Consider the following 26,773-nt stretch of genomic DNA (forward strand, 5'->3'; position numbering starts at 1 on the left):
TGGGTCACCTTGAAGGACTGGACAAAGGTCCACAGCAGGATGCGGATAGTATAACCCTGCCGGAGCAGTTTGATGAGGCGAGCAGCACGGAAGAGGCGGAGGAAGCTGAGGTTGATGAAGTTGTTCTGTAGGAGGGGAGGAGACAATGCCTTCTGACCCTTGGAACTCAGTCACCTGGGCCCAGGCGACCTGCTCCCACTCCCACCCTCCCTGAGGCCCTGCAGAAAAATAGTGTAAAAAGTTACAAGAGAGTCACTGTTTCCCCTTCTAAGCAGCACCTTCCAGAGGTGAGCCTGTCAGCAAGTCTGGGCCGTGAGGGCCGACATCCCACTGCGAGGGGGGTCGGAGGTTGTCTGCAGCTTGACCTCTAGTCAAAAGCCTAGCTGTGTCCAGGTACTAGGCACCCCTGAAGGGTGACCACGGCCTTCCCTTCCTGACCCCTGGGCAGATCCAGGTACCTGCAGCTGTCTCTAAGACCTTAGCAGGTGCAAGTGTAACACACTGCTGCTCCGCTGCATCCCAGGCTGCCTTTGGTCAAGAGTTCATAAATAACTCGGCCCTGCCAGCCAGCCTCTGGGCTGCTGAGATTTCCACCCTGACCCCGAAATTACCGGGCACAGAACCCATGCTATGGGAGGGCTTTGGCGCCTGGCTCTGCTTCCTGAGACCAGAGTGGCCGAGCGGAGAGACATTCTACTGCTCGATTCAGTCCCCCACCAGAGAGAAAAGAGCACACAGATGTGGGTGGGCCAGCGTGGGGGCTCATGCGTGCAGCTAGCAGGTTCTCACATGGACGTCTGGGTGACCATGGGAAGTCAGCACAGGGCAGGCCAAATGTGTCCAGAGGGGAGCTCAGCTGAGTGTGGCTGTGTCTGCCAGCCCCAGCCTGTGAATGCTGGAAAAGACTGGTGGTGGATGGGCAGGCAGCGTGAGGTAAGGAGGATGGCCTAGCAGCCTGTCTGCATGGATGGGTTGAAGCAGAGAGGTTTTGCTCGAAGAAGGATGGGAAGCCTGATGCCCAGCCTCTGGAGGGACCTCTGCTTTGAAAGACATGTTCTGGAGGGGCCAGGGGTCAGTCCAGAGAGCACAGTCAGCCCCTGCCCCGTGTGTGGGTCACTACCATGGGCAAGGTTTCTCAAGGGAGAAGACCAAAAGGGCCTGAAGACGGCATGTCCCGGAATAGCAGCAGGGCAGCGAGCAGATGGCAGACGTGGCTGTGAGTGCACCATCATCTGGTCTCTGCCTTCCAGATACCCATGGGTTCTGCGGAACCACGTGACTGAGTCTGGAAGCTCTAGACCCTCAAGGGCTCATCACAGAACGTTCCTCTCACTCTGAGCCTCAGCTTCCTCTATAGGGTGACGACATCATTTCTGGTGTGAGGAAAAACGGAGGAAACAAGGACACATATACACATGCAGGCATGCACACATACACAGCCATGCATATACATATATATACAGTTACACTCATAGGCACGTTGTTGTTGTTAGGTGACATTGAGTCAGTTCTGACTCAGCAACCTTATGCACAGTGGAACATAACACGACCCGGCCCTGCAGCATCCATCCTCACAATCCTGGTTTTGTTTGAGGCCATAATTGTAACCACTGTGGTCAGCCCTGCTCATGGAGGGCTTCCCTGTGTCTCACTGACCTTCCACTTTACCAAGAATGATGTCTTTTTCCAGGGGCTGCTCTCTCCTGGTAACATGTCAAAAGTACACGGTATGAAGTCTGGCAGACCTTGCCTTTAAGAAGTATTCCAAGACACACTGGTTTATTCCTTTGGCAACCCAAGATACAGCCCATATTTTCCACAAAAACCATAATTCAATTGCATTGATTCTTCTCTGGTCTTTATTAATCACTGTCCAGCTTCCACATGCATGTGAGGTTATTGAAAACGCCAAGGCTTGGGCCAGGCGCACCTCAGACCTCAAAGGGACATTTTTGCTCTTTAACACTCGAAAGACCAGTTGGTTGCAGCAAATGTGACCGATGCGATTCCTGATTACTGTTTCCATCAGGGTTGATTGCGGATCCGAGTAAAATGAAATCCATGCCAACTTTGACCTTTTCTCCATTTACCATGATGCGAGGATTTTTGTTTACATCGAAGCACAATCCATACTGAAGGCTGTATGTCGTCTTTGATCTCCATCAGTAAGGGTTTCAGATCCTCTCACTTTCAGCAAGATTGTGACAACATGGGTGTATGTATGTATATATATGTATACGTAATATACACATACATGCAGACACAAACATATACATCTACACATATGCGGGTAAGTAAAAAAGTATTGCTACAAACTCATAGAAATCTTTATGAAATAAAAACCACTCAAATGTGAAGCTGCTGTTGGCCAACAACTCTTCCACGCAGGTCTCTACAGTTTTGAAGGCAGTGTCTCCATCTCTCTGACCCTTCCCCAAAGAAATCTGCACTCTTCTGTTTACACCACCTCAAACGGCAGTCTTGGCATCCTCAAGGGACTCAAAATGAATTTTCTTTTAAATATTCTTTTATATTTGGAACAAAAAGGAGTCTGAAGAGGCACTATTAGGGCTGTAAGGTGGATGGGGGCAGGTTTCCCATGCCGAATGAGCAGGTGCATGATGGGAAAGGTCACTAGTGCAGTGTCTCTGGCCTCCCTCTTATCAACAGTTAAAATTTTCTTAAACCTTCGTCATAACAAGGTCCTGTGATTGTCCTGGGTCCTTTGAGAAAATCTATCACGACTGTTGTTGTATTCCATTGAGTCAGTTCTAACTCATGTTGTTGTTAAGTGCCAACGAGTCAGTTCCGACCCATTGAGACCCTGTATAGGGTTTCTGAGGAGCAGCTGGTGAGTTTGAACTGCCAACTTTGCCGTTCAAATGGCTTTGCAGTCTAGTGCATTGACCCACAGCACCACACCAGGAATCCAGTTCTAACTCATAGCAACCGTGTATAGGGCTTCCGAGAACCACCAGTGGGTTTGAACTGCTGGCATTGCAGTTAGCAGTCCAATGCTTATCCTACAGTGCCACACCAGAGTACCTATCACAAAACACTCAGTCTTGAATTTAACTGGCCCAACAGATCCCCTCAGAAGCCTCTGTTTTGATTGGACTTTCAAATTTGAAGATGCCCTAACTATGAGGGTGAGCCAAACATGATCTGTGCCCAGGCTGTAGAATTTAGTCAACTTTTCAAAAAGACAAATACATTGTTTTTGACACAATTTCCTTGCTTTTTAATATACTTTGTTCATCTTTCAACAAGCCTTCATATTCCCTTATTGAAAAAAGTTTTAGCTTGAGCTGCAAGCCACAACTTCCTCATCAGAGGTGAATCTTCATCCTAGGAGGACTGCTATCAGGGGACCACACAGGTAAAAGCCCAATGGACCAAGAGCAGGACTACAGGGAGGATGCTTTCACACCTCAAAATGAAGTTTTTGCAGAGTGTCAACTGTGTGGGCAGAGGTGTGTGGACGTGCATTGTCCTGCATTTAATCCAAAGTCTAGGCATCAGCTCTTCAGTGACCATCTCACTGTAACAAGCACTGTTGATTGCTGGACCTTTACCAGACAGTGTTCCAATACTGCCCCTTCAGAGTTCCAGAAACTGTAAGCATCAATTTTCCAGCTGATGGTTGATTTTTTAAAAGTTTTTATTGTGAATTGAGTAATCATTTATATAGGAGAACATCAGTTTTACACCCAACCTATAGCACTTTGTTTCAGTGCAATGGTTACAATCCCTCCACGCGCCATCGGTTAACAGTATTTGCCTCCATTCTCTCTTTTTTTGATGGACACAGAAACACGCAGGAATACATAAGTGTTTAAACTGCCAACGGGCACATTCTGCAAGCCTGCCAGCACACAGCTTCTTTCTATGGGTCTAGAGTCCTCAGCTGCTCTCTCTCTCCAAGCCATCACCTCTGCCTCCATCTCTGGTGTCACTGCCTCTCTGGTGAGGATCCCAGGCTCCGCTCATGCTCTTCTCTCTTGATAGACCAGAGTCCTCTGCTCCTGGAATATAAGATTAACTACTGCTCCCTTTTTGTTACCAAATTTCTACCTTTATAGTTGTGACAATTACAATTAGTCATGACAACACTCACTATTGAATCAAAAGAATCTTATCCCCATTTCCTTTCACCAGACCCATCTAGACAAGATGAAAACTATTTAGTGGGGATTTTACCCTCCCCCACTCACTCTAAAACTAAACTCCCTCTTGAAAACGTGTAAGCCGGCCATTTCATGCCTTTATAGGCCTCCTGCCCTCCAATTTTAAGTAGCCAGTGTCTAAGTTGCCCGTCCCTATCAACCCTGTGTACTAAGGGGATAGGCTTGATCCTTGATGTGAAGACTGCTTCCCTCTCGGTTGGTATTTTGAGCTACTACATCCATACATTTATCAAATTGCAACAGGCTACACTTGCTTCCTGTATCACACTAATTTCTCTTCCTCTAGTTAGGTTCTGATCATCGAGCCAGCCAAGCTAGGTCAAATGGGTACTATCTACAAGTTTAGGGTTTCTTGCACGCCTCCCCTACTTCATATCAGCTGGATGCTTCACTCTCAGCTCTAGCCCACCATGGCTAGCTAGGTCAGTGTTGATGGCTGAATTTTTTCATGGTCAGTGATTGCAGATGTCTCCATGCCATATTCTGCCGTTTATTCTCAGGCTTGTGTGAGGAATCCATGTCTCGTCACAAATAAATATTTTTTAAAGTTGCTTTTATCTTTCTTTGAGTGTCAGTCCAGATTTTTTGGCAGATGTCCAAATGCCTCTGTGTATGATCTTCTGCGGGTTGTTTTGGTTGCCATCTCACACAAACTTTTAAAAAACACAACTCTGTCATGGATGATTTCACAGGCAGAGCCATGGCTGATCTGCTACAAAATCCAGTCACTCGACATGCCCGCTCAGTGTTGTCATCAGCTGTGCACGAGGACAGGAGTTTTAATATAACTGGAGTTTGGATCATTTTTTTGACTCTCTTGTAGATCAAGACAAGCATTACTGGAAGAACTTGTCTGTGTTGTTGTTGTTGTTGAGTGCTATCGAGTCAGTTCCAACTCATAGTGACCTTGTATAGGGTTTCCAAGGGGCGGCTGGTGAGTTTGAACCACCGACCTTGTGGTACATGGTTTGTTCCATAGCACCACACCAGGACCCCTCTGCCATCACTAATCCCAGAGATGAGGCTCAACACGTTTTATTTGGAATAAACTCAGGCATGTGTGAACTGGAACCCTAATAGCAATACTTTTGACTGACCTCTGTATATGCACATATCCATATATACACATGCACACATACAAACATGCATACACACATATACAGGTCCAGACGGACACAGAAACACACATACAATGTATGAGGTGGTGAGGTATGCAATGAAGAAAGGGCAGGGGTAGGAGTGACAGCAGGGACAGATGGGGACAGGTTAGGGTCAGGGTTAGGGGTGACAGCAGGGACAGATGGGAACAGGTTAGGGTCAGGGATTAGGGGTAGGGTTAGGAGTGACAGCAGGGACAGATGGGGACAGGTTAGGGTCAGGGGTTAGGGGTAGGAGTGACAGCAGGGACAGATGGGGACAGGTTAGGGTCAGGGGTTAAGGTTAGGGTTAGGGTCAGGGGTAGGAGTGACAGCAGGGATAGATGGGGACAGGTCTGGTCAACAGCACCTGAGCACACACCTGACTGAGGAGAGTTGGAAGCCACACAGAAGATGTCGTTTGGACATTTCAGTGCCATCAAGCGACATTTTCTTGAAACTCAAAATTTTCGACTCAGGTGTAAGACCCTGTATCACGAATCATCCAGTTTCTGTAACAGGAATCTGCTCTCTACTGCTTTCTATGGATTTCCGGTCCTAGCTGATCTACTAGTAAGCACCTCTGCTCTCCTGTCCACACTGCCAAGGAGCTGGGAGGGGCCGCCATGGCAGCCCACTGCCCACAGGTATGTGCTGCTGCCAGTGAGGAGGTGAAGAGCCCTTGCAGGTAGAACCCACCGCAGTCTCCTCTGTCTGGCTCCTCTGAGGTCACGCTCACAGGAACCACGTCCCAAACACTGCAGTAGCTGCCAGCCCTCCTGGCCTATGCCAGGCCTAACCCTAAGGAAGGAGCTTTCTCCTGGGTGACAAAGCCGGGGGAGAGAATGGGGCAGCAGGGACTATAGGCTCTCAATCAGACCCAAACCCACGACCTGTCCAGTCCTCCCACTTCTGAACCAGTCCCCTGGGGTTTGCACCCTCCCCGGCCAGTCCCCTGGATCAAACCGTCCCAGGAGCAGGGAGGAGGCAGAAGGGGTCATAGGAATGACAGCCACGCCCTGGGAGCGGGAGGCCTGGGACGAGAGCAGGAGGAGCAAAGCAGAGCAGGCAGAGCAAAGGGTTGTAGGGACCATGTAAAGTCATGAAACCAACCGTTTCCTATAAGTGATGTTTTCATGGATGGATATTTGCATATTAGTTACAGATTAGGGTGGTTTGAGCAGCAGGTGCGCAACATACAGACGGAGACATGGGTTTTCACATTGTATGTTGTTTGGATGGCGTGAGTCAGCAGGTAGGTGAAGGTAAATCAAGAACAAAAACAGAAAACAAAAGAGAAATGAGTCATCGAGACAAGCAAAAACGTCACTGGAAAATTTCAGGATTTTTGTCAACTTTGCATACTTTCCTTAAAATGCACCAAATCAAAACATATTTCTGAAGCCCACAGGTTATCGAGCAGCAGCATTTGCATTTCTGTTTGTAATGCAAATCTAGAGATGACACACAGACGCTTGTTTTTTATTTCCAGGCAAAGAAGTCGGTGTCAGTTTTAAGGTTGCTGGGCCCTCTTCCGGGCGCCCTTGCTAGGACTCGCAAACGGTTTTGAGTTTTAAGTTGGGGATGAGAACCGACACTCCAATTTTTTGCCCAAGATAAAAAAAAAGTGCATTCACAAAGTAAACATGAGGTGACTCCAGATGAAAACCCCACACATCCACAAGATGACTTTTCTTTCATCTTTTCTCCCCCAGATGTGAGGTTTGAGCTCAAAGCGACGGTGGTGGGACAGAGCTGGGCTTCTACCGGGATGTGGGCATCAAGGACTATGGCATTCCTTCAGACTGCTTGCTGGAAGCAGGGCCTGAAATGACCACAGGCAACTCAGGAGCGGCTATGTGGGACTCTGGGAGGGAGGCTTCCTTGGAGGCAGTGGAGTACGCATGTGCTCTGTACCCAAAGAGCCTGGCTTCATGTCCTCTCAACAGCAGGGTAACCCCAAAGCTGTGTGCTCGCATTGCTTACCCAGGGGGATAAGATTCCTGTCCCCAAGGAGGAGCCCTGTGGGACTCAGAAACTCAGCCCACCTATTCCTCTCAGAAACTACACTGGGACCTTCCACACTGGGGGAGACAGAACCACAGACAAGGGGCAGTGCCTCGGGCGTGGCACTGTGTCCCAGCTGCTTCCAACCACCTCCGTTTTGTGACGTGGCAGGTTCTGGCTTTTCACCTGGGTAATTCAGATCACTAAGTTTTAAAAACTATTAAATAAACCATACAAATAAAAATGTGTGCATGTGTATATATACATATATGTGTGTGTGTGTGTATGTTTGCACATATATAAGGGGGCTTCAAAAAGTTTGTTGAAAACTGGAATTAGGAGATAATGGAATTTTTCTACAAATTTTAAGCCCCTCTCATATACACATATGTCGTCTAATGAGAAATAATACAACATATTTATCAAGCAGTGAACCAATAAACAATGCCCATATCAATGGAGAAAAGACTGAAGTTGTCAAAAGACCTCATTTTGCTCATCAACACTCATGGAAGCTGCAGTGAAGAAATCAAACAACATATTTCATTAGGCAAATCTACTGCACAAACCTCTCTAAAGTGTTGAAGAGCAAAGATGTTCAGTTTGAGGACTAAGGCATGCCTGACCCAAGCCATGGTATTTTCAACAGACTCGTGTGCATGCGAAAGCTGGACAGTGAAAAAGGAAGACTGTAGAAGAACTGATGCATTTGAGTTATGGTGTTGGAGGAGAATATTGAAAGTGCCATGGCTGCCAAAAGAACCAACAGATGCGTTTTGGAAAAAGTACAACCAGAGTGCTCCTGGGAAGCCAGGATGGTCAAACTTCGTCTCTCATACTTTGGACATATTGTCAGGAGGGACCAGTTGCTGGAGAAGGATATCATGTTTGGTAAGGTGGAGGGTCAGAGAAAACGAGGAAGACCTCTGCGAGATGGTTTGGCCAAGTGGTAGTAGCATCAATGGGCTCAAGCGTGGCAACAATTGTGAGGTTGGCCCAGGATCAGGCAGTGGTTTGTTCTGTTGTGTATAGGGTCACTATGAGTCGGTACTGACTCAATGGCACCTAACAACAACAACAACCTTTATCACGAGAGCACACCATTTGTGACCCTCAAGGACTTTTGTCTGTTCCTAATGGCGCTGTGGGCTAATGCGTCAGACAGTAAAGTCCTTTGAACTGCAAGGTCGGTGCGGTGGTTCAAGCTCCCCAGCTGCTCCTTCGAAACCCTTTACAGGGTCGCTATGGGGTCGGAATCAACTCGACGGCACTTCACAACAACAACAACCTTTATCACAAGAGCACATGTGACCTTCTAGGACTTGATGTTTTGAGCGATGATTTTGAGAAACGTGCACATGGACGTGGTATGACTGCTCCGTGGGCACAGCTGATGGCCATGCACCCTGTTGTGATGGGTACTGGGACGCTTCCAGCTTTCCCTCTTATGGACATCTGCGTCAGCATGACCAGGCTCATTGGTGCGAGGCATCCTCTAACAACTATACCCAGGAGAAGGCACACGTCCGACTTCCAGGTGATGCCAAACTTCCCCATCAGTAGTATGGGAGAGTCCAAGTGGTTTCACATTCTCAACAACACTTGGTATTGCTAAGGTTTCTAAGATATGACAAACGGGCACATGTGAAATGGTATCTTGCTACTGTTTCAGTTTGTAATTTGTTCGCCGTTTGTGATAAACCAACGTCTCTATGAAATTGGCACTCCTTATCAATTAACAGGATCTAGTTATGTCTTCTTTAATATCTCTCAATAAAACTCGGGAGTTTTCTACATAAAGACCTTATACACATATTTGATTGGCAGGATTGCTGATGTTGAGCAGCAATCTTGCTAAATACTAATTAGTTTTAGATTATTCTGGTAGTGTAATGGTTACGAGTCGGGCTACTAACCCCACGGTCAGCAGTTTGAAACTTCCAGCTGTTCCGCGAGAGAAAGATGAGGCTTTCTGCTCCCGTAAAGATTTACAGCCTCGGAAACCCTGTACAGGGTCCCTATGAGTCGGAACCGACTCCACGGCCCATAACCACCACCACCACCACCACCACCAGGTTTCATCTATAAATAAAAATGCTATCTGTGCATGATAAGAATTTTCTCATTCCTTTTTCAATCCTTACGTATTTTACTTTTTCTTACTCATTCAACAAGCATTTGCTAGGTGCTTGCAAAGCAGGGAGATGGCGGTGAGCCCAGACGAAAGCCCCCTGCCCTCCTTGCGCTGACACGCGGCCATCTGCACTGACCAGGAGCTCAGATTCAGTACTGGATAGCAGGGAAAGCAGCGCCCACTGCCCTTTCGGACTTGATGGGAATTCTTTTCAAGACTGTTATCTCGTGTTTACATGGGGTTTCTGAAGACACTCTTTATCAAGTGTCTATTTCCCAGATTGCTGACAGTTTTCATCAGGAAAACACTGTGCATTCACTGAGATGACCATGTTGTGAGTCTGCTTCAGTCTGTTCACCTGAATTATAGGAAGACATTTTCTGGCGCTGAAGTCAGATAAACGCCACTGTGTGACCGCTGCTTGTGCACTATAGGCTCTGACTTCTTTGCATTGCCATTCACAACCTTCCTTTTTTATATTATCCTTTTGCTAATTCTGGTGTCAAGGTGATAGTGACCTCATAAACTCAGTTAGGACAGAACAAAAGCATGACCTGGTTACCTGGTGACACGGTGGCTGCAACAATGACTCACACACAACCAGACAGTGTGACATCCTGTTCATTGGGGGGTCGGGTGGGGGCTGTGAGTCAGAACTCCCAAAGCTCAGCAGCAATGCAGTCACCAGGCTGGCCAGGTACTAGGTCAGGGTTAGGCCAGGCAGAGCTGCCGCCACGGGGAGGAGTCTGTCGGGAAACCTGATGTCACTGGGACATTTCTGGTTTCCCCCAACCAGTCTCAACTAGAGGAAGCCTGACAAGGAGGGGCCTGGACACACGAGGATGAAGGCTCATCTCACCAGAGGGCAGCCAGAATAGCAGAAGGGTGTCGAGCATCAGCTAGGTACAGCCTTGAACTGCCAACCTGCTCTGGCAGCTTTTCTGAAAGACCCTCCCAGCGAGGTGGCGTTAGCTGGGTGGGCCTCCGGGTGGTACAGCAGCACCTGTTGTTCTCCCAGGCCCCCCAAGCACAACCCAGGACAGAGGGTCAATGGGAGAGAGGAGGGCTGAGCTGGCCCTGAGCCTGTGGCCTCACTCGTTTGTAGCATTCCGAGGAACCAACTTCTACACGAACCCTTAGCTCCAGATCTGTATTTAGATTCCACTGAAGCCCAAAAGCGTAAGGGTCTTCAAGACTCAGGTTCTGGGAACTTTGTCGGCACTAGCTTACACCCTAGATGTGGGCTGTTCTCAGAACAAATCCACCAAGTTATGGAAGCAAGGACTCTCTGGTTGTTGGGACTGTGTGTTTTATTTATGTGTCTATTAAATAAACTTGCTCTTAGGTGCCATCAGGTTGGTACTGACTCACAGCGATCCCATGTACAACAGAATTTAAGAAACTTGCTACTGAATAATTTTCTAATTTTTTCTGGTTTTCATATACATGCTCTTTATGATACTTGTATACTCATCTTGTTGTTGTTGTTAAGTGCTGTCGAGTCGGTTCCGACCCATAGCGACCCTGTACAGGGTTTCCGAGGCTGTAAATCTTTACGGGAGCAGAAAGCCTCATCTTTCTCCCGTGGAGCGGCTGGTAGTTTCGAACTGCTGACCTTGTGGTTCGCAGCCCGATTCGTAACCACTACGCTACCAGAGCTCCTTACTCATCTTAGACACATTTAAAGCTGGCTGAGATCCACATGGTTCTATTTCCCAACCTGCCCGACCATCTGAGAAACACATTCTTATCCAAGCACAGATGTGACACAACTCCTCTTCCCCCGACTCAGCCTCTGGGGAGGAGAGCCATCTGTCTGAGGGCTCCCTGGACCCTCACTCTGGAAAGGAGGTGGGAAATCCCATTGCGCTTGGGACTAATGAGGGAGCACCCTCAAGAAGGCAAACACTTTGGGACACTGGACGGAGGGCAGAAAACCCAACTTACCGCAATCTCTGTTACTAAAATATCAGTAATACTTCCCAACACCGTGACAAAGTCAAAGACGTTCCAGGCATCTCTGAAATAGTTCTAGAAAGAAAGCAGGGTGGTTAGTCTGGTGTGGGTGAGTGGGCTGTATGAGAGACAGGTGGAGGGCCCTGCTAAGAACAGGGAGTGGGGGTCAGACTCAGTGTTGCCAGAAGGTCTCCCCGATGGGAGCACGCAGCCTAGAGTCATCACAGAACCTGGGTGGGTGCAGAACCAAGAGCCACAGGGTCCAGAGAGATGGGCCGGGGGCACAGACCGTGAGCAGCCTCTTCCCTGGGTCCCTGAGTGTCATGGGGCTCTGGGGCTCGGCAACTTCATGGAGGAATTGGAAGCCACGTACCAGCACGCCGAAGGCGATGATCTTCAGCACGCACTCCATGGAGAACATGGACGTAAACACAATGTTCAGGCACTTCAGCATCAGCTCGTATTCGTAGGGCGCAGCATAAAACTGCCAGGGAAGAGCTGTTGGCTGTGGGCTCAGCCGTCCAGGACACCCCACCTGGGACCACTGCCTACCAGACTAGAGATGCCCACCGGCTCCCTCCTCTGCTCTCCTGGAACCTTCTCACTCTTCCAACCCACAGACATCTAAGAGAGGGCCTGCGTTCCCGAGGCTGACTCTGCCTGACTGATGCCCATCTGGGGACCCCGCTGTCCGCCGGCCGGCCCACACCTTCATCATCAGGACGGCAGTATTGAGGGCAATCATGGCCATGATGAAGTATTCGAAGGGCGGGGACACCACGAACGTCCACGTCTTGTACTGGAAGGACTGCTTGCTCTGGGGCATGTACCGGGTCAGGGGCTTGGCGCTGATGGCGAAATCAATGCAGGCCCTCTGCACAGAGGGAAGGAAGGGGCTTTAAGTCAGGACCCCAGGGTGGCTGGGCATGGTTGTTCCCTGGGGAGAAGGGGTCCTTGCCCCATGCTGGTGGCAGGTGGGCAGAACGGACCTGATGAGAGGGGCTCATGCACATAAGGAACGCTCAGTGGCCCCTCCCTCAGTGGCAGGAGGGGTGTGTACCTCGTTCTTCTCCAGGCTGCACTCAGACATCACCTTGTCCCCCTGCTCCTGGAAGGTGATGATGATCAAAGCCACAAAGATGTTGACAAAGAAGAAGGGAAAGACCACGAAGTAGACCACGTAGAAGATGGAGAGCTCCATGCGGTACCCAGGGCTCGGGCCCTGTTCCTCATAGGTGGCGTCCACAGAGTGCTTTAGCACCCTGGAGGGAGCAGAGAACCAAACATTAGACACCACAGAGGCCACACTTCTGGGCCTGAGCAGGGATGCTGGGAGGCAGGGACTCTTCTGGGGGTTGGCTAGAGCTTTCTTATGGGGCTCATCCTCAGGGCAGCTGGGGGTTCCCCAAGGAGGCTAGACTTGGGGTCCTAAGGTAGTAACCCCAGAAGAGAAAGACTGAAGAGGCCTGGCAGTTCAGTCCTGCACTGGTCAACCCAGCTCACCTGCTCAGCCAACTCACCTGTACACACCCAGCTCACCTGTACACATCCAACTCACCTGTACATACCCAGCTCACCTGTACACACCCAGCTCACCTGCACACCCAGCTCACCTCACCTGTACACACCCAGCTCACTTGTACACACCCAGCTCACCTGTACACACTCAGCTCACCTGTACACACCCAGCTCACCTCACCTGTACACAACCAGCTCACCTCACCTGTACACACCCAGCTCACTTGTACACACCCAGCTCACCTGTACACACTCAGCTCACCTCACCTATACACATCCAGCTCACCTGCTCAGCCTAGGTCATCCACTATACCCAGCTCACCTGTACACACCTGGTTAATTTGCTCACAAGCAGTTCACCTGCTCAGCCTGCTCACCTGCCTCCACAGCAAGACTTGGGCCAGAAGGCTCTTCTAAACTAAGACCTCTTGCCGATGTAGCTTCTAAAGGTGAAGCTCCCAAGCTCAGCGCCTCTATCCAGTGGGGCAACGACCCACCAACCCCTCAAGGCTGTCCTCAGTGGAGGTCAGTGTGCTAACACAGGGAGACATGGAAGCATCTACCCTCCCTCTGGCCTCCAGCTAGCACCAGAAGGGTGTTGGGGAGGCCAGTCTGCTTTCCTTTCTGGTGTAATCTTCTGTTCTGCCCAGGCTGACAACTCTTGGAGGGCAGGAACAGGTCTCAGTGGGTTCTGCAACTAGTGCCTAGGGTTAATTGACTGAGTGGTGGAGAAAACAAATCCATGCAGAGCCCAGGCCCCTGCTACAGTCATCCCCTGGGTCTACCAGCGAGTACTAGTCAGACGTCACGCACATGGGCCACCCTTCTCCCGTGGACACAGTGAACAGTGTCAGCAGAGCCCAGAGCACGTTGTCGTAGTGGAAATCGTATTTCTTCCACTGCCGTGGCTGAGCCTCCACTTCTTCCTTTTCATAATCCAAATACTGACCTCTGGGAGTGAAAACACACACACACAGGGTTAAAGGTTAGACACAAAGGGTCGAAATCAGCCCATGCTGAAAGGTCAGTTCGTTTCCAATAGGGTGCCGAGAGTGGGGAAAGAAGAGTCTTTCCAACAAACAGTTCCGGGACAACTGCATCTTCACATGCAAGAGGGACGTCGGACCCCCACCTCACACCACATGCAAAATTACCCCAACATGGATTGAAGATCAACAAGTAAGAGCTAAAAATATAAAACTCTTTGAAAAAAATTTAAGGGTGAATTTTCTTGGCCTTGGATTTATTAATAGATTCTTAGATACCACATGACAAGCAACAATATAAAAACCAGATTAATGGGAGCTCATCAAAAATGAACAGATAAACCAAAGAATGGGAGAATATATCTGCAAATCCTATGCCTTAACAGGGTTTAATGCTCAGCAGAGGTCAGCAGGACCTACCACCACCAAGACAGAAGAGCCGAGAATGGAGTACAAACTTTGGACCTGCGGTCCCTGAACTGTGAAGCTCCTAGATGCAGAGAAAGACTGATGCCAAGGCTTGCCAGGCCTACAATGCTGAGAGGACGTCAGGACCTGTCCCCAGGCCTTACAGAAACAGAGCCTACCTCTTGAGCCAGCATTCTGAATCTGGACTTCTAGCCTCCTAAGCTGCAAGAGGAGACATTTCTTTTAAAGCCATCCACTATGCTGTCTCTATTACAGCAGTACTAGATAAGACACCTAGAATACATCGACACCTATTACAATCGCCCAACTCAGTACAATCAGTAACAAAGTGGATAAAGAATCGGAATAAACGTTTCTCCACAGAAGAGCCACTCCACATAGGGCCAGCAGACCATGGAGAAACGGTGAGACACCAGCCAAGATGCGCTGCCATCCCTGTGAGCACATGGGCAGTTCCACAAACCATTAAAACTAGAGGCAGCGGTGCTGCTGCTGTGATTGTGTACAGTCAAGTTGGTTCTGACTCCCAGTGACCCTGGATAGGGTTTCCAAGGAGCGGCTGGTAAGTTTGAACCTCTGACCTTGCGGTTCAAACCAACTTCCAGGTCCAGTGCATTATCCTACAGCACCATGGCCCAGTAATTCCACTCCTAGCTATGAGGGGCTTCAAAAACTTAATTAGAAGACAATGGATTCTTCTCCATGAACTTTTTGAAGCCCCCCTGTATATGCCCAGAAGTAATGAATGAAGCCTTATAGACATAAAACTTATACATGATTATTCATGGTGGCATTAGTAATAATAGTCAAAATGAAAGAAATGTGTCACAAAAGGTTACATACTGCATGATCCCATTTGTACAAAATATCTAGAGTGGGCAGATCAGCGCCCCGTGCTGTCCCCCAGACACATGCCTGTGTGCTCACCAACACACATGTGCTAGAATGTTCGAGCAGCACTTCTCAGGAGAGCCCCAAACTGGGAAGTAGCACATGCCCTCGATAGCAGAGTGGACAAGTAAGCTGTGGCGTGCTCAGAGGACAGAGCTCCACAACCACACAGTGGAGCCCCTGCTTCTCTGACCCGTCCCAGCTCTTTCCTGAGGGCAGGCCAGCACCGGAGGTCCAACGGGGCAGCACCTCTGACACATGGGTCCATCCCTCCAGCAGCAGCACCCAGAGCCCTGGCCCTGGCTCCGTGTACCTGCAGTCCCTCTCCAGCTCCTTGGACTCGTCGGTGCAGTAGAAGAACTTGCCCTTGAAGAGTTGCACAGCGATCACAGCAAAGATGAACATGAAGAGCATGTAGACGACCAGGATGTTGAGGACGTTCTTCAGGGAGTTCACCACACAGTCAAACACAGCCTGTGGGGGCAGAGGCACCTCCACACTCAGACCTTGGGCCCTCGACCAGACCCACAGGAAAGGAACCCACCGCCCGCGGCCCGGGACGGGACCTGAGGAAAGAGCCTCAGGAAAAGCCCAGGGCTGCATGGCCCCCACTGTTCATCATGGCAGGGCCTGCTGCATACAGCTGTGGACGTGTCAATAAGTCCAGCACGGGCTAGCACACTCAGTGATCAGTCTAGCCCGGTTATGTCCGGGTTCACACCCTCTCCTGTCCCCAGGACCTCAGCTCTGCTCATCCTTCAGGGCCTTCCCCTCCTGCTGTGCTGAAGCTGTTGCTGAGACCCTCGTGGTCCTGAGCTTAGGAAGAGGAGTCCTAGGTGGGCTGCTGTGAACAATCCCACCCCTCCCCACAGGTGTGTGATCTGAGGAGACCAAATGTGGGGCCTCCCCTTTGCTTATCCCACCCCATGTGGTAAGTTGCAGGGCCAGGTGCATGCACACAACACACACACACACACGGAGACATGCACACAGCACACATGTGCACAAGAATACACATATCTTAATGTAGCACACATATGCACGTAAGACACACAGATGAACATAGTGCACACATGCACACCACACACAGATACACAGCACACAAGAGACATGCAGGCAGCACACACATGCACACAGAATACATATGCATATACTACATGCACACACCTGCAGGCAGCACACTCACACACACAGCACACACATAACACCTGTAGGCAGCACACAGATACCTTCAGGCAGGACACGCACACACATAGAACAAATGTGCATACATCACACACACATGCTTGCCGGGAGCACATATATGCATGCAGAACACATATGTGTGCACACATTCATGCTACACAAATGTGTGTGTGCATGCTGACAGAGAGGCACAGACATGTACACGTGTGAACACAGCACACGATCACACACAACTACCCATTGTGCAAACATGAGCACATACACTTGTACACCTGCATGCATGCCTATGATAACAGACGTACACACACACATACACACATGCATGAATACATACATGCACAAGCATTTACACTCACTGCATGCTCACGTACACATGGACAGAGATGCGCACACATGAACATGTGCACAGAGATATGAGCACACAGAAATGCACACACAAAGTCTCAAACATGCTCATGAACAGTGTACAGTGCTCACACACGATAGCAAGGGGCATGCACACACCCATGCATGAACACCCATATGTACACATATGCCCATTCGCTCACACAAACACTAGCCTGCCCTGCCAGCCCTGACTCTCCAGACTCCAACCTTGAGCTTGGGCAGCCGTTTGATGGTTTTGAGGGGCCGCAGGACACGCAGGACACGCAGGGACTTGATGGTGTTGATGTCTTTCCCTTTAGATCCTCTAGAAGAAGATGCCACAGATGCAGACAGGCAGAAGGACCCTCAGGGCGCCTCGGTCACATCCCTACCAGTTCTTCCAGTGCCCAGCACCTGGTGCCCAGGAAGCGCAGCGCGTCCAGGTGGGAAGAACCCAGCCCAGAGCTACCCTGACACCATCCCCAAACCAGCTGCCTGCAGCTGACCGCGGAGGCCAGCCCCAGGAGGACAGGGAAGATACGAGGAGGCGCAGAGCAGTGTGATGCTGACCCTTCTCCAGGGGCGGAGTTTCCTGCCACCTGGAGGGAAAGGAGACTGGTCTGGCCTCTGCCCCCAGGGCTTTCCCTGCCTAACCCCCTTCAGCTGCTCTAATGTTCTCCTGACTGATGTAAAACTGACAGAAAGGGGGGGGGGTGTTGCAGGATGAGGAGGAACAGTGGAGGAGACAAGGCTAGATGCGTTCAGAGGGGATTGGGAGACAGGGCAGACAATGGGAAAATAAAACACAGGAGGCACGCACAGAGAAATCAAGACAGTGTATCACAGAGAGACCGGAGACCCCAACACGGAGCGGACAGGAGAGGCAGCACAAGACAGTGAGAAGCCAGAGCACCTGGAATCAGCCCACTGAGGCATCTGGGAGCCTAAGCTCATGTCTTCCTGATTTAGGGGTCCATCTCCCTTCAGATGCTGCAGGGCAGGGGGCGTTCGGGGCTCAGGAATGTAGGGTGCATTCACTCGACAACCTCACTAGTTTCCTCTTCTCCATGTCCCTTGTCTCAAAACATTCCCCAGGAAGTCCCAGAGACCAAAACTGATAGACGTGCCAGAGGCTACCCCAGGTGCGTCTCCTCCTTGGGAGACAGTGGCAGACCCAAGCTACACTTCTCAGGTGGGGGTCACACCAAGCACCCCAGGAGAGCCCAGCCCAGCACCTCAGGGCCTCCTTGACACCACCCTAAACCAGTTCCCTGCAGCAGCCAGCTGTGGCCAGCCCCAGGAGGACAGTGGGCAGACATGAGGCCATGCAGACGCTGGAGGGGACTGCAGAACGCTACAGGACATAGCAGGAAGGAGAACAAATGTTCTCACTCCTCCAGGCCTCCCCAGGGAGCACTCCCTGACACCCACACCACTTAGGGACAGGGCTTTCCCTGTCTCTGCAAAGTCATCCTTTCTCCGTCTGGGCACCTGGGGGACACTGGCAGGACTGGCCTCATATGTTCTGTCCCTGGGGAACCAACCACACCCATCGCCACCTTCCAGCAGTCGCTTGGACACCCTGCTCACAGGTCCCTTGTCCCCAAGGGCTGGCCAGCCCAGCCTGGCCCTGCCCCGCCCCACCCCCAGCGGCATGCAGTAGATGTGCTGCACATGAAGGGAGATGTGGATGGGCGGGAGGACAGTGATGTCGGAGCCCGAGGAGGACCACCAGTGTGACTATGTTGAAGGGAGATGTGGATGGGTGGGAGGACAGTGATGTTGGAGCCCAAGGAGGGCCACCAGTGTGACTATGTTGGGGGCAGTGTAGGGGGTGGGGAAAGGCATTACCCCATGAAGCTCCTACCGAGAGTCCAGCAACAGGAAGACAAAGAGAACAGAGTCAGTAGAGGGCAGCTCTGGGCTGCACCCTGAGAGGGAGAGAGCCCCTTCCCATGCCTATCACCCATGGGTTCTTCCCTCCCTGTGTGTCTCGCGCACACCCCACCTGTCCTCAGACACCTGCCTTATGCGGACCCTCTGTCTCTATGGGGGATGTGGTCTGAGGCCCCAACAGGGGCGATGCCCATGCACTCTGGCTGCCCACTGGGCTGGGAGTCACCCAGAGCAAGTCAAGTGGCTTCAAAGGACCTCAGAGTAGGGACCACTCAAGCCTGAGGGTGTCTCTCCCAGGACTACGGGGTCCTCTTCACTCCAGCCCAGCTCCTAGTAGGTGGGTAGGCACATGTGGAGAGCTGGCCAGAGACATTGTACGCTGATGGATGAATGGCCTTGCAGAGTTCTGGAGAGGTGCTCAGGGCAGCCTGGGGGTGGGAGGCTCTGCAGGGGTTTCCCAGAAAGCCCTGGGTGGAGGGACAGCCCACACTGGCCATGACAAGTCCCATCTGGGCAGGGACGCTGATGGGAGCTCCCTTACCCCGCAACACACCACACAGCTCTGTGATCCCCCACGACCGACGGGTACTTACGAGAAGGCAAACGCCACCAGGGCGCCACTGACCACAATGAAGTCCAAGATGTTCCACAGGTCCCGGAAGTAGGCCCCTGGATGCAGCAGGAGACCCAGGTCGATCATCTTTTGGGGAAAAGAATCTTTAATGTTCCATTTGGCCCAGGTGGCCTCGATCTCCTCGACATCAATCTTCCCATGCAGTTCATGATGTGCTGGGGGCTTTGGAACCTGAGGGACACCTTAAGGTTCGTCACCATCTGCTCCTCCTAGCTCACCTTAGATACGCTGGCCCGGGGGCACATAGACAGCCCAGACCCTCAGGGGTTAGCTCGGGGCACAGGGCACAGCTGCAGCTTGGAGTTGGCAGGTCTGCATTTATATCCTGCCTGTGTGGTACCCTAACCCTAACCTCCCTAAGCCTCAGTCTCCTCGTGTGTCAGGTGGGGCCTCCTCACAAGCTTTGGGATGTGAGCAGCAGAGAGCCCTGCCCATGCACTTGGTAAGTGCCCAAAAGAGCCACCCTGATGCCTGCGTGCATAAGGATCCAGTGAGCACCTGTTTGCAGGTTTGGCCACACTGAATGCATGTCTGTGCAAGTAGGTACACCTGTACACACACACCTGTGTACACACACTTTTGCCTGTAAAAACAGACACCTGTACAAACATGTGTTTGTGTGCACACCTATGTAAAGTGCTTTCCTGTGCACACACACACATCTGTGAAACATGCACACCCGAGCACACGCACATCCTGTGAAAATGTGCTCAACTGTCCAAATGCACACACCTGTGCAAACACACATACCAGAAGTGCACATCTATGCAAACATGTTTTTGTGCACACATCTGTCCAAACACACACCCCATTAAGAAGGAGGTGGGTGCCGACATTGTAGACAGACAGTGGGATCTAAAGAAACAAACACCAGGCCTTTCTCAAGTAAGTCACCAGCAGCCTCCCAGAGGTCTCTCCCCACTATCGCTGTCACATGGCCGCCCTCCTTTGCTGACCACATCATTTCCCATGTGGAGGAGCCCAGAAATGTGGCAGGAGCACCCAAGGCGGTGCCGTGCTGGGACTGCTCCCTGGCACCTCCTGTGTGAACTGCCCCACACGTCAGCACACTTGATTCACACCTTCCTAACAGGGTCTCAGATGTGTGCCTTGACTGGTGTCATCTCACCTTTATCACCATCTCAAAGGTGAAGACGCCTGTGAAGATGTAGTCCATGTACTTCAGAACCTAGAACCAACAGGAAGGTGACGCCTAGAGGCAGAGCCTGAAGCTCCACACTTTTCTCCCAGGGCCCAATAGGTGTTGATGGTGTGATCACCCCTCTGGGGCTGGGTTCTTCCTGCTCAGCCCTGACTCGGGCCCTGGGTCCCCTCACATATCCCATCTGGAACATCACAGGAGGGGACCAGACTGCTGAGGTCCCGCAGGACCCTGTCACCCCCAGGAGGCCCCTCCCTTAGGGCAGGCCCACTCACATTGTTCCTGGGGGAGTCGGTGCGCACAGGGTCCTCAGCAGCCAGGGCGATACTGCTCAGGGCAATGACCACGAGAATGACCATCTCAAAGTACCGCAAGGTCACTATATAGTGGCAGCAGCGGCGGAGCCTGGGGAGAAGAGGGGGACCATCATGGACTAGAGATGATCCAGGGGGTTCGCCCCTACACAGGGTCCCACTGGATGGGGCTGCATCCAGAGTGGAGCTCTGCCAAGTGCCCAGGAAAGTGCTCTGCCAAGTGCCACAGATGGTTGAAAAGAGGTCATCTTGAGAAGCAATCCCAGAAAAGGGTGGGAGACTGTGGAACCCTACGCCAGTGGTCAGGCCAAGTGGTCAGCACGTTTTGGTGAGCACTGTTTTACTGGCACCGTCTGGTGACTTTCACACCACCCCAGTGGACAGTACTACAGACATGTCTGGGCAGCATGGCTGAACTACACCATATCGTCCTATGTAGCAAGGACAAAGAGCCTGCTCAGGGAGGAAGACTCAGCTCAGTCTACTAGTGGAGTGCAGGCCTGTTCCTGCAGGTGAGGGAATACACCTGTGAGATGCACACCTTCCCCTCGTAGCCTTTGCTCCTCCCCTCACTGGCTCAGCTGCATACTGCATCTACTCTGCTTAGACACGCCCTAGATTCAGAGACACCACGGGAACCGGACAAGTCCTGGCCTCCAAGGGGACACAGAGCAGAGAGGACATGAGATGAATGCTGATACCTCCTGACCAGGAGGCCTTGGGGAGGGGCTGCCCCGGGGGCACTGGGCTCCCTTGGGGAGGGGCTGACCCCTGGAACTTAATTCCCACAAAGGAGGGGCTGATCCCTCGGGTTCTTGGTTCCCACGATGGGGGCGCTGACCCCAGGGGCACTTGGCATTCACCTCTCCCACCTCACAGACACAGCTGCTGCCCAACTTGCCCCTCCACCTGGGTTACAACCCCCCAGGACCTTCCACCTGAGACAGTGTCCCACCCCCACGGCAGCTGCATGGAAGGTCCTCAGTGCTGTGCTTTTCCTCTGGGCCTTCCTGGCATGAGGGAGGCTGGACACATGTGTACTGGTTGGACGCATGAGCCCAGAGCTGTACCCCTCACTGATGTCAGACCTGGCCCGGCTCATGATACGTGACCCCCTTCTCTCCCACCACTGGCTGACCTCTTACAACCTTGACCTGTTTCTCTGGCTGACCCTGCTCTCTCACTAGGCCGTGACTTAGTAGGGACAGGGCTCTTGTCTGGCCAGCACCTGGAATACTGTCTGGCACGTGAATTAATGCGAGCACCCAGGTTAACAAGACGGGGGTGGAAGCCTGAAGATGTGCCATAGGCACACACCATGGATGTGTCAGCAGATGCAAGAGACACCTAGAGAGCAGACATACAGTGAATGGCAGATGTCTGCATGCAGGTGGGTGTGGGCGGGGCCTGTGTGCAGGTGAGTGTGGGTGTGGCTTGTGTGCAGGTGGGTGTGGGCGTGGCCTGTGTGCAGGTGGGGCCTGTGTGTGTGCAGGGCTGTGTTTGGGTGGATTTAGGCAGGGCCTTGTGCAGGTCGGGCACACACAGGGCCTGGCTGTCTGTAACCCCCGTGCCCTGGTGTCCCCATCTGTCAGTACCCCCTGATCCCTGGCATCCCCATCTGTCAGTACCCCCAGATTCCTGGTGTCCCCATCTGTCAGTAACCCCTGATCCCTGGTGTCCCCATCTGTCAGTTCTCCCATTCCCTGGTGTCCCCATCTGTCAGTACCCCCTGATTCCTGGTGTCCCCATCTGTCAGTACCCCCGAACCCTGGCGTCCCCATCTGTCAGTACCCCCTGATCCCTGGTGTCCCCATCTGTCAGTTCCCCCTGATCCCTGGCGTCCCCATCTGTAAGTTCCCCCGTTCCCTGGCGTCCCCATCTGTCAGTACCCCTGATCCCTGGTGTCCCCATCTGTCAGTACCCCTGTTCCCTGGTGTCCCCATCTGTCAGTACCCCCTGATCCCTGGTGTCCCCATCTGTCAGTACCCCCTGTTCCCTGGCATCCCCATCTGTCAAATGAGTGACAAGTCTTTCCTCCCAGGGTTACTATGATTAATGAACAGACTCAGTGCTGTCACAGGTTCAGTAAATTTCACTGTTGTGCCCTGTGAATTCGTGACAAGTAAACGAGATACAAGAAGGGCCAGATGGGTGGTGGAGACTCACAGGTTGGTGGGGCTCAGACAAAACATGGAGCTGTAAGGAACGATGGGCCGTGGGCCGCCCCTCATCTCACTGTTGACATCAGCCTCCTTCTTGCCCTCCGCCTGGCTCTCCAGGTCCACATTTCCACCTGTGAGGGCACAGGGTCACCAAGTTAGGGCTGTGGGGCACCAGAAACCTACTACATCTCTGCTCTCCCCACTTGCAGCCTTCCCGCCCTCGTCAGGGCCCAGAGATGGAAGACCCCGCCTGAACCTCCTTGCCATGGTCCACAAGAGAGCTGCCCACCACATGGAATTGGGCTGGGTCTCTGTCTCTGCCAGGGGCCTCAGTCCACTTGCTCGACTCACACCACAGCCTTTGGTCCCAGAGTCCAGGCCCCAAACTCTCCCCCTTCCCAGGAGCACTGGACTTCTGTCCCGCTGACCCCGCAGGAACTCAGGCCAGTAGGGGCGGACCACCAAGGCCAATCCCAATGATCCTGGCCTGGGGTCTTTTCTACAACCCTAGAGAAGGGGCTTTCTCACCAGGCTGGGGCTCAGAGCGGACCCACAGGCAGGACGACTTGACGCCTGTCTTTCTCAGTCCTCTCTGTCTGGGGCTCACCGTGCCCGTTCAGCATGTGCAGTCTCTGCTTACTCCACAAACCAGAATTCTGAGGGTCAAATGGCTGTGGCCCTTGTTCTTTTTGAGGTAGGTGTTTTTCTCCTATCAGTTTTTCATTTTTCACTTGTCCAATGGACACGTGAATTCCCATGGGGGGCAGAATCCTGAGACCTTTCCAGAAACCCTGGCTCACAGAAGTGCAGGGCAGCCCTCTCACTGCCATGTTCCACCACACTCACTTCTTCACAGAGGATGAGACAGAGCAAAATCAACAAAATCCATTTAATTCACCCAATTAACAGAATATTGGAGAAAAAACATATGATCATCCTGACAGATTCAGAAAAAGCATTCCATGAAACTCAATATTCATTCATGATAAAAACCATTCTTAGCAACTAGGAATAGAGGAAACTTTCTACCTGATAAAGGTATCAGAAAAACCTTCTCATTTCATGGTTAATAGTGAAGCACTGAAAACTCTCCCTGAAATTAGGGTTCAGACAGCAACGGTCTTGTTACTACTGCCTGATCCCAGCCAGGACAATGGGGACATCCAGCAATGAGAGTACCAGAGACTGGGATGGAAGAGACAAGCTGCAGTTGTTGGGAGATGTCATGATGACAGAAACAGAATACTCAAAGACGCTAAAGAAGTCAATCTAGCGAGACTGTTGATTGCATAAGGGGCTCTGGTTGCACACTGGGCTAAGTGTTGGCCTGAAGTTTGGACCCACCAGCCACTCTGTGGGAGAAAGACAAACTAGTCTGCTTTTGTAAAGACTTACAGTCTTGGAAGGAGTCCTGGTGTGGCGCTGTGGGTTAATGCGCTGGACAGCAAGGTCAGTTTGAACCTCAAGGTCGGCGGTTCAAGCTCACCAGCCACTTCCTAGAAAACCCTATGCAGTGTCACTATGAGTCAGACCCAATTGATGGCACTTCACAACAACAACAACAACACAGCCTTGGAAACCCTAAGGAATAGTTTTACTGGTAGCGTAGTGGTTACGAGTTGGGCAGCTAATCGCAAGGTCAGCAGTTGAAAACTACCAGTGGTTCTGCGGGAGAAAGATGAGCTTTCTGCTCCCGTACAGATTTACAGCCCCGGACACCCTGTGCAGGGTCGCTGGGAGTTGGAACCAATTCACGCCAATAACCACCAGCATAGAGTTCCTGACTGGAGTCCTAGGGTGATGCTGTAGGGTAAGCACTGGAATGCTAACCACAGGGTTGGTGGCTCAAGTGCATCAGGCATCTCATAGGAAAAAGATGAGGCATTCTGCTCTGGCCGAGTCACAACCTCCGAAACCCTATGCAGGGTCGCAATGAGCTGAAATCAATTCTATGGCAAGATGTTACAGGATTGCTGTGAGTCCGAATTCACTCCATGCCTGTGGCTTTGGGTTGTTTTTTCAGCTGGTTGGACACAAGGCCATCCATAAAAATCAAATGTATTTCTCTACATAGCATTCTAAGAGCCAGAAAGCATCAAATATCCTGGAATAAGTCCTAGAAAGATAGTAAGACGTCTTCCTAGAAAACTGCAAGACAATTATTAAAGAAATCTAAGCCCTAAAGAAATGGAGGAATAAGCCATACTCGTGTAAAAGAAGACTCACTATTATAAAGAAGTCAGTTCTCCCTAAATTGATCTTTATTTAGATTCAGTGCAATCCCAATCAGAACCCCAACCAAACTCACTGTCATTGACTCAATGGACTTTCAGAGTCTCAAGACTGTAAATCTTGACAGGGGCAGACTGCCTCATCATTCTTCCTTGCGGGGGGTTGCTGGGCTTGAACCACCAACCATGAGGTTAGCAGCCCAATGTCTAACCTACAGCACCAACAGGGCTCCGCAGTTTCTGTATGACAGTTACCACACTACAGGGAAGCCTAGGTCTTAGCTGATACATGCTGATACCCAGCCCAGGAATGAATGACGTTTGAGATCAGCTGTGAAGACAGCTACGTGAGTGGAGGGGAATCAGACATACACACTCTCTGTGAGGAAGCCAGCTGAGCAGAGCAAGGATGGTGCGTTCCAGACGCGTGCTGATTGCACAGAAACGTGAACCTTGATCCCTGGGTTGCACCTGCAAGGTGTCTGTTGCTCGCTCTCTCAGCCAAACCCTGAAACGCTCCTCAGAGCATCCCACGTCTCTTTAGGGTTTGTCCGGGGTGGGGGGGGGGGGGTGGGTCACAGGGCATGGGCTCCCTGGCCCATCTGTGCACAAGACAGGAGAGGCTGGGTCTGTCTCACGGGGGAGGAACACCTGTCTACAGCACTCTCTGAGAACCGGCCCCTTCCTTCTCTCTACCTTCACACTCGTTCACTCCCTCGGGCTCCGGGTCCTCTCAAGTCGCTTCCTCTTTTCTTGCTTCACTCCAGTCACTTGTTGGCTTCCTGTGCGCCCCCAACCACCTACAATCTGGTGGGGTGTCTCTCGGAGAGCCTCTGCGGATGACGACACATGACACCAGTACTATATAGCCCACGAGGTCCCATGCAAGATGACACCCTCACATATGTCCACTACCCGCAGCGGGATGTGGCTCTGAGAGATGCTGATGACTAGGCCCCCATGAACTTTCTGGGAGTCCTCAGAATCCCCTAAAGAGCAGGGTCCCAAGATGAAAGGGACCCAGCAGCGCCCACTGCTGTTGAGTGGGTTCCAACTCGCAGCAACTCGATAGGACGGAAGCGAACTGTGCTGTCGGGCTTCCGAGGCTGTGAATCTTGGCAGAAGCCTCATCCTTCTCCCTCACAGGGGCTGCTGGGTTCAAATCGCAGACCTTTGGGTCAGCAGGGCTCCTACAATGACAGGGGCAGAACCCTGTCATTGTAGGAGGGACTGGACTTCTGAACTCTGCAGTCCACCCATCATCACCCTGTCCTCCACCCAGCCCAGGACACTCTTCACTTCTTGTATTGTTGTTACTAAGTGCTGTCAAGTCCCTGGTTCCTAGGGACTCTGTAAGGGTTTCCGAGATGCAGCTGGTAGGTTTGAACTGCCAGCCTTGGGGTTCGCAGTCCAGTGTTTATCCTACAGCACCACACTGCCTATGTATTTTTAAAGAGACCTGGTGACATGGTGAATTAGTGCTGGCCTACTAATGGAAAGGATAATGGTTCCAACCCAACAGCTTCTCCATGGGACAAACGACTTACCGTGTTGGAACCCCCTAGGGGACACTTCTACC

General features: G+C 51.5%; 1 protein-coding gene across 1 annotated transcript in view; it reads right to left on the bottom strand.

Annotated features, from left to right (window-relative positions):
- Positions 1 to 26,773, bottom strand: part of CACNA1B (calcium channel, voltage-dependent, N type, alpha 1B subunit) — a 245,382-nt gene that overhangs the window by 41,933 nt on the left and 176,676 nt on the right. Inside the window, 13 exon segments of the mRNA XM_006863647.1 lie at positions 9 to 125; positions 6,437 to 6,442; positions 11,412 to 11,495; positions 11,794 to 11,904; positions 12,130 to 12,294; positions 12,481 to 12,682; positions 13,752 to 13,889; positions 15,558 to 15,718; positions 17,024 to 17,120; positions 19,285 to 19,391; positions 20,455 to 20,514; positions 20,763 to 20,892; positions 22,968 to 23,094. Coding sequence (XP_006863709.1) covers positions 9 to 125; positions 6,437 to 6,442; positions 11,412 to 11,495; positions 11,794 to 11,904; positions 12,130 to 12,294; positions 12,481 to 12,682; positions 13,752 to 13,889; positions 15,558 to 15,718; positions 17,024 to 17,120; positions 19,285 to 19,391; positions 20,455 to 20,514; positions 20,763 to 20,892; positions 22,968 to 23,094 — 1,505 coding nt within the window.

Source organism: Chrysochloris asiatica, unplaced genomic scaffold, assembly GCF_000296735.1.
Source record: "Chrysochloris asiatica unplaced genomic scaffold, ChrAsi1.0 scaffold00056, whole genome shotgun sequence".
In the NCBI taxonomy this organism is placed as follows: domain Eukaryota; kingdom Metazoa; phylum Chordata; class Mammalia; order Afrosoricida; family Chrysochloridae; genus Chrysochloris; species Chrysochloris asiatica.